Source organism: Azolla caroliniana, unplaced genomic scaffold, assembly GCF_043228905.1.
Source record: "Azolla caroliniana isolate FFs.n. ecotype wild unplaced genomic scaffold, voAzoCaro1.0.p SCAF_2, whole genome shotgun sequence".
Taxonomy (NCBI): Eukaryota; Viridiplantae; Streptophyta; class Polypodiopsida; order Salviniales; family Salviniaceae; genus Azolla; species Azolla caroliniana.
In genome coordinates this window covers 7,934,876-7,945,015 of record NW_028230437.1, presented here as the reverse complement: position 1 = coordinate 7,945,015, position 10,140 = coordinate 7,934,876, and the positions used below count along the sequence as shown (strand labels likewise).

The 10,140-nt window shown below is 35.3% G+C and overlaps 1 protein-coding gene across 1 annotated transcript; it reads left to right on the top strand.

Moving 5' to 3' along the window:
* The first annotated feature begins 2,910 nt into the window (after positions 1 to 2,910).
* LOC147867286 (uncharacterized) lies at positions 2,911 to 5,259 on the top strand. Its single transcript, XM_087315079.1, has 2 exons — positions 2,911 to 3,299; positions 4,773 to 5,259. The coding sequence occupies exons 1-2, from the start codon at positions 2,940 to 2,942 to the stop codon at positions 5,208 to 5,210; spliced, it is 798 nt and encodes a 265-aa protein (XP_087171205.1). The 5' UTR covers positions 2,911 to 2,939; the 3' UTR covers positions 5,211 to 5,259.
* Positions 5,260 to 10,140: the final 4,881 nt, after the last annotated feature.

The following is a 10,140-nucleotide window of genomic DNA, read 5'->3' as shown; positions in this document are numbered from 1 at the left end:
GTAAGAAGTCGTCGCCTGACATGAAGCTGGACGGAGTAGAGTGAGTCGGAGATCCAAAATTGAAGCCGAAGCTGACTACCAAAGCCGACCCAAAGACCAGTCCAGACCCAAGTTGGCTATCGGGTGACCGGAAGTTGCGTTTGAAGGGGCATGTTGAGAATCAAACTCAACTTCCCTAGTGTGGGAACTCATCTTAGGAATATCTAATTGTGTGAACACCCCACTACTTTGTATCATAACTAAGGTGTCATAGAAGTTAAGTCCTATGACACATAGTTACTAGGTAGTTAAGTCTCCACCTCTTTCCCAAGAGGTGGTTGTAGTAAGAGAACATGGAGAGAAGGTGACTACATAAGCACCTTCTCCTCTTCTTTGTATTTGTTGGTTGTTTTATTCTCTTGTTAATACAATTTATTATTTTTCTGCGTACTCTTTGTCTTCTCTCCCTCTCTCTCCCCAACACACACACACCTCTTCCACTACACAGAATCATACCTGATTCTTTACATTTCCAAATTCTCATCTTCAATTTGCATCATCTCTCTTCATTCATAAACCTTGCTCTTGATAACATGTATACAACTAGTTTCTCTGGGCCTTTTATATCCTACAATTATGGAATCATGGTTTTGATGTATACAATCCACCAACGCATTTCAATATTTGGTGTCATGCAATTTGATATCATTCTAATGAATGACAACAATTTGGTTCAACCAAGATATCAGTTCAATTAAGCAATCCCTATGTATTTTAAATGTAGTAAGGAAATGTCACATTTCTCACTTAAATTGTGCATAAGTTCTTTGCTTATAATTTAATATCTTTGCTCCAAACTTGATAACCTATTGATGTTGGTCTTCTTCTTGGTTAATAGCCTAGTTGATCCCAATTAGGCTAGCATTTGTCATCACTATAATGGGCCTTTTGCGTCAGTAAATGGTTGGCGAAGAACCTTCGTTTTTACTAATGCTCCTTTCAATTGTCGAACAATACTTCGTCCCTTTTCTTAAAAGTTGGTAGAGTGGATCTCAGACATGTAAATTGTGACAACCAAATATGATAAAAAACACATGCACCCAAAACTTGCTCATCTCTATCACAAATTCACAAAATTCTTCCATATTTTGAATTAGATTAATTTTGATCAGTGAAGGCTTTCTCCTTTACCAGCCACACATATGATTAATTATCAAAACTTCATTTTGCTAAAAGATCGATATTTTTTCTTGAGAGTTTCAATTGTACCCATCTTCAAAATGCATTCACAATCATTAGTGTTATATATCACAAAACTTTGACATCCATTTCAATCCATAATCTCATATTTCCCTCTTTCTAAGCATCCTTCAATAGGAATATTATCTAAAAATGGCATAGTTACATTTGGAATGTACTCATGTAGCATTTTGCTCATAAAACATTGCATTCATTACATGGGGAATTGAAATTTTCATTCCTTTAGATAGAGAACATATTTGAACCAACCGAATCAAATTTTTCTTTACTGTGATATTATGACCATCAATTCGTATCTTGAATGAATCATATAGAACTAACTTTCTTGGAAAGGTGAACCATCAGTTGGAGTATTGTGCATTAGAAGAGCACGAAGATTTTCATCTTGATCTTATCCTTGAGCAACTCTAAGAATTGAGGTAACCGAGGTCTAGGTACTGAATAATTTAGTTTAAAGATCCAAGGAATGTGAGGGATGGTAAATATTATCATTATGTCAATACATTTGGATTTACTCAACAAATCTCCTCGTCTTTGAATATAAACATTTGATTGTAGACGAAAGACACTACCACTGATCCTTGAATTACATATGTCTCTCGAGTAAAGTGATGCTCAATCTTCTCTAACGCCCACATACTAATCAATATAACAGTTTAGTATTAGCCTACTTGAGGTTGACAATGTTTACTCAAATACCATTAACAACAAGACACACTCAATCATTGAAGCAAGAAAGAAGCTCATCGTAATCCAATTGAGGCGAAGATGTAAAGAAACTTGTCATACTATGTGAGGGAATAAAATAAATAAATAAATTGTAATAATAATATAAGATATGAACATTATTAAAAATGTAATGGATCCTTTTATCCACAATATTGGAATCCATCCCTTTTTAGAATTGAACACCAATTTAAAATCTAAGGAAAACATCTAAATACGCCTCAATTTTGATATTTACCAAAATATCCCCCAATTTCATGACCTATATCCTAAAATCAACATGAGATATGTTCAATCTTCACAAAACATTTGGTTTGAACTAGTCTTCTAGCATGTGTTGATGTTTTAGGGTATTGAAGGTCAAGCATGACAAAACATATACAATGCTATCCACACTTCAAAACATTTTGTGTAAGGAGCACTAGAAAAAGTTCAAGAACCAAAACTGGAAGCTAGGATGGGGGGTGAGATTGCAATGGTTACAAAGGATAATATTGTCTGGCTTGATCACAATGAATTACATGTTAACATCATCATATCCATTTTTTATTATTATTTCTCGCTCTTTCTAGCTTCAAAGATTTTCAAGCAGACATTGGAGACTTTGCAACCACAAAGCCATGTTCGAGCTTTGTAAGCGAAACAATTTCCGTGTACGTTTCCTATTATGGGCATCCAATCTCTGATAGGCTCACCTTGTCATTGACATCTTGGGTCGGGCTCACACTTCAAACCGGTTTAGGGTTTAGGGTTACTCTTTCTAAGTTGTATCCACATTTGTGTGATAGTAGAACGGGATAGATTAATGATCGCCGGAAAGTGATGAATGGAAAAGTATTCGTAGAAATACCGGCACCTATTGAGATATGTGATTGTGTGTGTATCCTTCCTTCTTCTTAGATTCTTAATAATGTCTCATGAGTCATGAGTCATGAATCTAAGAAGATGAAGAAGGAGATAAGGAGAAGAACAGTATGTTATTATATATAATTCATAATAATAATAATAATCAGAACAGAGAGATGGATCCTCTCGCTCTAATTCGCCCACCATTCACACCTCGTCTTCATCATTTCTCGTCTACCAGGCGCCATAGCTATTCCTCTGTTCTGGCAAGATCTCTGTCTTCTTCTTCTTCCTCCTCCTCCTCGGGAGATCCCGATGTGCAGAAGAAACTTGTCGAGATAATACGCTTAGAGACAGGGAAAATTAGGGTCTCTGATTTCGTGGAGGAAAGATCGAGGTTTCTTCAAGGAATCGCTGATGAAGCTATGGAAGAATCCGATCGTATTACTTCTGATGCTCTCCGATGTCTGGACGAAGCTAGTGCTAAGGTATGCTCAAGCAAAAAAGCCATGGATCCTTCAAATTCAATAATTTTTTTTTTAAATTTCTTGCTAAGGTTCTCTGCTCAGTGATTCTTTGCTTCTTTGTTTGTTTGAAATGTTTTAAAGCTTCTTTCTTTAAGCTAATGCATTTTCTGTGTTGGAAAAAGCTGAGAATACCTCCTGAGCTTTTCTTTATTTCCCGAATGCCCCCATGTTTCTGTTATCTGATGGGAATACTCCATCATCAGCCCCAGTTTTTATTTGGCAGGAATTCGAGCACATGTGTTATTTGAGCAATTAATATGATCAATTCATACCAATTTTCTCTGGGATGCTTGACTGGGGGCATTTTGGAAATAGCAAAAACCTATGGTCATTCCCACTGAATTTCTTATCCAAATATTTAATAAGAACAATTTTAGGTTGGGGTTTATTTATATACAATTTTAGAACATATCAAATTGTTTTTTTGTTCGAATTTGTGTAGAGAACAAATAAGCTGATTAAGATTTTTCTTTTGAAGCCTAAAAATAAGAGAATTAATCTGTATGTATGAGCGTTACTTTGGAGAGAGCTCAAATGCATCGCGATCTTATTTGTGAAATTTATGCTAGAAACTCCTTATGAGACATTTGAACTGAAGAGAGAACAGTGATAATTTTGTTACACAATACAATAGAACATTTTGCTTTAGGTTTTGCACAATGCTATAATTTAGACTCGTGGTGAGAACAAATTTTCCCACCAAGTCTTTGGCGACATGTACTACAATGTTTTGGTACATTTCAAACTCTCCCCAAGCATCGAGAAATGCAATTTGTGCATTAAGGACTATGTATGGGTTACAAACAATGATTAGTCAAGGTTAAGAAAGCCATAATTGCATAGGAAAAAGATTAATTAGAAATAATTAAAGACGGTAGGGGGCTTTGCAAAATAATTGTAACCAAACATTCTTTGTTTATGTTTTTGTGAAAGACATGTCCCTCCGTGTAAGCACATGTTAAGGTGTAAGATGGCTGAATAATTAGCTTTCAAATCATCAACTTTGTGTTAATATCTCACCATGAGGGGGAGATGTTATGTACCAATTCTAATTCTGGAAATGGTGACATGGGATCAATACCCTAGAAAAAAGCCCTAGTGATGGATACTTTGCCATTCTTCATGATTCATTTTTTCTAGTTTTCATCTAGATATGCAATTAGTGCATGGGAAACTCTCTTTTCTAGTTTTCCCATAAATGACATAAATGTATATGATTGTGAAACACATGAATTTTAAATTTTAAATTTATATCCCAAATAGAAACACCAACCTAATATGATTTTCTTGCATAATTTGTTTTTCAAAATTATGATATTATGACCTGTTTTTGGAAAGGATATCAGTTTTTATCCGATTCATTGTATATATGTTAGGTTTAAGAGGGTATAGAAGATATTTTGGATATTCATTTTATGTACCCTTTCTTTCCAGACCATAAAGGATGTCGATGAAAATATTCAAGTACTTGAGGAGCAACTAGCCTCCTCTCGTGTAGATATTGAAGCAAGAGAACATGAGCTTGACGAATTTGAGAAGAGATTAGAAGTTGCTCGAAGTGAAGGCTTATTTTTCAAAGCATTGTATAAACCATCAAAACGATGGAAAGATCGAAGTCCAGAGGAGCAGAAGGCCATATTAAATGAGGTAAAAAATATTGCTTGGATCACCAAGTCCTCGTTGGAAAGTAGATCTAGGAAGAGTCTATATATCTTCTTGATTTTTGTATTGACCATATTCCTTTTGGAAGGGTTTACGTTGCCTGATTTCTCATGGTCACGAGTTACTGTGATATGTATTGTACTTGTGTTTTTGTCTATACAATTCATATTTGAAATGATAATTTCCTCTAATAAAGATATGAGGAAATGATGTATAATAATTAAGATATTATTAAAATTTTAAGGTTAAGGTAACTTATTTGTAATCTTTGTACATAGTAACAGTTTCAACGTGAATGAGGACATAACTAGAATAGGAAACTGTGAATGAGGACATATAACTAGAATAGAACTTGTAATATTGCAACAAAAACAATATTAAGCTAGATTTCATACCATCCACTAATTCATGGAAAAAACATTGAAGAAATACAAATATAGAGGTATGTTTAGCTGGTGGGAACGATGGTCTTAAATGGTTGGTAGTTGTGATAATTTTTATCACAATAGCTATGCAAACATAGAGAAGCCAAAATGTGGATGCCCTTTTTGGGATCGTTGTAGGGGCGTTGAACTTGGTGTTAACGAAGATTCAAAAGATGTTGAAGGTTGTCAATGCCTAGAATAATCTATACATCCAAAACTTGGTGAATAAGTTGGCTTTTGAGTGGATGGTAGGAAAGCAATAGAATCAAACCCCCTTAGGATCAAATGGGAGTTCTAAGATTCCTTGCTTGCTTTTATAGATTTCTTGTCACTTATAGATGTAGTTCAACAACTAAGTAGGCATTTACATTCGTTGTATAGAATAGAGATAAGTGTGGGATATTGAAAAACAACATATATTTGACATTTTGTAACATACTATAAAATAGAGATGAGTGTGATTGGACAAGATTTACAATTCTATACTTTTTTGAAGCCAAAATCTAGAGCCTTTAATGCCTTAATAATTTATAAATCCTATGTGGAGAATCAATTTCAAAGCAAAATAAGTACAATAAGAATGGACAAAATTTTACCAAATGTATGGGATTAGGCATGATTATATTGTTCCTTACAATCCATAAAATTCAATCCAAGATTAGCATGGGGACAACTCAAGGGTAAGAAAGAAGATGTGAACGGTCACTTTACAAATGAAGAGATGTTAAACTATGTACAAAGGCTATATATGCATGAAGGTGTGGCTCCTATGGTTTAGAAAATTGAAACACCAAGCATTACATGTATCAATAGTGATGATGTCAATAAGGGAATAAAGAAGATGGCGAGTGGGAAAGCAGCATATGCAACCTAGCTTCAAGGGCACATCAAAGGCTGTCCGTTTAGCTCAAAGCTTCTAAAGCGTTGGAAGTATTGCACCATGTAAAATGGAAAGGTAGGAATTTAGAATTAGGGAACTCTTTATGCCTTGAAAGCTCACATCGGAGTGTTATATTCCCACAATCACTAGCTGAAGAAGAGCCTAGGAAAGCTTATTTTTTAGCAAAGAAGGGGCTAAAATCAATTGCAGATGTGGTAAATGACCAAGGTCACTTATTGCATTTCAATGACATGAAATGTCATTATAATCTTGGGCCACATCACCGCGTTATCGAGAATCAAGTCACATAGTTGGTACTTTCCTTGGTATTTGTGCCACCTCTAGATGGAGATCGCAAGATTCATGACTAGATGTTACAAAAAGGGAACATTGTTAATCAAATGAATAAAATTACAACACATTCAATGTATATGTTGTTGCAACCTATCCCGTGGTTTCACGAACATACGAAGCATTATGAAACCCACACAAAACGTAGTCCTAGTAGAAAAACAGAATTACAAGCTTATGGAGCTCTGGTCTTCCACTTAAACAACGAGTATTTCTATGGAGATGCCTATTGGGTGTGGTCTCGATTGGGTCGAATCTTCAAAAGAGATCGATAGCCTCGCCACATTGTGCAAGATGTGGTGGAAGATTGGAATGGTTCCACACTTATTATGGACTTGCTCATTCACTACAACATTTGTACAGACTCAGTCTCTTTATCACAAATTTCCTGGCGGAAGGTTTGGGAAACACTTTTGGATATTTAGACAAATTTCATGTGTCCTATCCAACAATGCCTATTTTCTCCAATGGACACAATTTTGCGCAGTCTAGACCATTCAGATAGCCTGCAATAATAAGGTCTTTGATCAAAACCATATGCTTGAATTAACTTCTTTAAGCAATCTTCTTTTGATTGTCTGCAACTTAGAGACACCACATTGCAAATTTACAATCTTTACTTTGAGTGCTTTTAATCTCTTTAGTGTTTAATCGACACTTGTATATATATTTTTATTCTTTGTAGGTTTTTACCTCACTTTGAGGTCTCCCACTAGTAATAAAACTGTTACTAAAAATAAAAGATAATGACAATTATAGAGCAAGCTATAAAACAAGGATTTCCAAATGATTAGCTTATGAAATTAATTAAACCAATATTTCAAGACGGAGATAAGAATCAAGTATCAAATTAGTACAATAATGGTGAGCTCAACTATTGCTAAATTATATAACACTATTATGGAGCAAAAGATAAGCACATGGGCTGAAAGTACAAGCAAAAGAGCTCTTGGGAAAGTAGGATTTACACCAAAACACTCCACCATGGATCATTTGGTCACATTGAGAGTAATCATGGAAGAGAGTCGACTACACGGAAAAACAATTTATTGTTTTGTTAATTTCAAGAAAGCTATTGATACGTACCACAAAGTGAGATTAGAAATAGAATTGGTAGAGATTGACATGCCATTAAAGTACCGAGTTGCTGTTACACAGCTATATGAACAAGTTAAATGCCAACTAAAACTAGATAGTGGATTCTCAAAGCCTTTTTTAAGTAACATGGGGGTCAAGCAAGGATGTCCACTATCACCCACACTCTTTGGCTTATGTATTGATAAATTAGAAGAAGTGGTGAATAAGGTTGCAAGGGAAGAAGGATTCAATGTTGCCAAATTGATGCACATATTATCCTATTGCTTTTATATGCAGATTATAAAGAATCAGATATGATTCTGTGCACCAGAAGAGATGTGTATTATGTGTGTGTGTGAAAAGAGGAGAAGAGAGGAGAGGAACACAAGATAGATAGCTGAGAGGAATGAATTACTCAAGATAATATATATTAACAAGAAGAATACCAAGTAAAAATATAGCATTATAAGGTCCTGGAGAGCAATTGACTCTTATAGAGTAGGAGGAGGGTGCTTTATATAAGGTTACCCTCTCTCTTCATTAACTCACTAAAGCACCCACTCTCTCAATAGAATTATAGGAGCTCATGGGTTGTGGGGAATGTGGAAACTCTTTAGTTATGTGTCAAAAAATATGATTCTATGACACATAGTTAATGGGTAGAAAGTAGTGGTGACTTTTGACCTTTGAATGCTTGAATACATTCTCAAAAGGTGTGTTCACACACTAGACTAGGTTGAGCTTGATTCTCAACATAGATGATGTGGCACTCTTCTCATATGATGTTGATATTATGCAACATTTTCTTGGGGTACTAGAAGATTTTTGCCATATTAGTGGACTAGTAGTGAATGTAGAGAAAACAAAAATGATGGTAGTGCAAACCATTCAACCTCATCATTACCCTATGCTCACATATAGAGGTGAACATATAGAATTTGTTCAAAGCTTTAAATATCTTGATATTGATGTACCTACCACAAATAAATGGAGTGCATGCTTTGATTTTAGGTGCCAAGCCGGTTAGAAATCGCATTACCTCTTGGAGAACCAATGCAACCAAAGTAATACTTTTGGATGTGAAGTAAAACTAATGTTGTTCAATGCCATGATAACTCATGTATTGCTTTATGGAGCAGAAGTATGGGGTGATGCCATCTCTCTTAATGCATGGATTGACATTGAAAAAATTCAAAAGATATTTTTTAAGAGGCAATTAGGAGTTACATGCACTACCTCTTACCAGGTTATGATCTTGGAAACAAGTATTCAACCCATAAAAATATTGACACTCCAAAGAGTATATAGATACATTACAAAAGTAAAAAATATGCCGAGTCATCGATTACCACATCTTGCTTGGATTGTTGGATGTGTTACTCCCGCCTGGAGAACACCTTCGATTACTCCTGAGTAATCAGATCAAGGTATTGTGGTGCGAAGGAGAATCGGGGTCACGACATACTACCGAGATCGTTAAGACGATTGGGGAATTAAGAAGGGTATTTTGAGGGATCGGCTACAACTGATCCATATTTACGTCCTTTACATAGACCGAAAGTTCTAGGTATACATGTATGACGAAATAGAAATGAGGCAGAACACAGAAGTTACCGAGTGTAGCATATATTTTCAATTAAATGTAGCATATAGGTAAGATACAAGAACTGAGTGTATTCAATAAATACTCACTCACTCTCTATTAGTCTGTTACTAAAGTAGTTCTCCAGATCCTTCCGCGCTCTGTGTTCGCTACTCCTTGATATATATAGATTCCTTCTGCTTGGTGCTTTCCACCCGCTCCTTTGATATTCGGCTTCCCTTATTTGGCTGTTAGTGCTTGGTTCTTTTTGATATGTTTCCCACTTGTCTCACTTGTCCCATTGGGTAACATGATGTAAGCTACAAAAGAATCATAAGAGTAAGATTCTCTCATCTGATTGGGTTGTTGACATAAGGAAATGGTTTAGAAGATGGGGTGTAGATGATCTTTTAGAGCTTTTGAGCGATGTTATGTATTATGTAATGATTGAGAAAAGGTTGGTGGAATCATTAAGGATGAAGTGGGAAGATACTAAGAGGACAAAACTAGAATGCTACATTACAAAGTTTTAAACCCCGAATGTTGGTCTCAATATAAAACAAGAATTCCTATTGATCGTATCCAATATTATTCCATTACCAATATGAGTAGTAATGCTCGTAGAGCCCTTACACTACTTTGCACTCCATCAGGTATTGAAGTTGCATCATGGTATCAAAATGTAATGAATTTGAAGACATATAAAGTATGCAATGAAGGCATGGTATAGGATGAATGTCACTTTCTCTTCACATGCTCAACATATAGTGCAATTCGTTCAAGATATGCTGACATACTAAGAGGATGTTGATAACTTAAGTGTCA

What these genes read in the sequence shown, in the direction of transcription:
- LOC147867286 (XM_087315079.1), top strand. Translation starts at nt 2,940, where the DNA reads ATGTTATTATATATAATTCATAATAATAATAATAATCAGAACAGAGAG. An exon ending in TGGACGAAGCTAGTGCTAAG is followed by an intron (nt 3,300 to 4,772) that starts GTATGCTCAAGC and finishes CTTTCTTTCCAG; the next exon opens with ACCATAAAGGATGTCGATGA.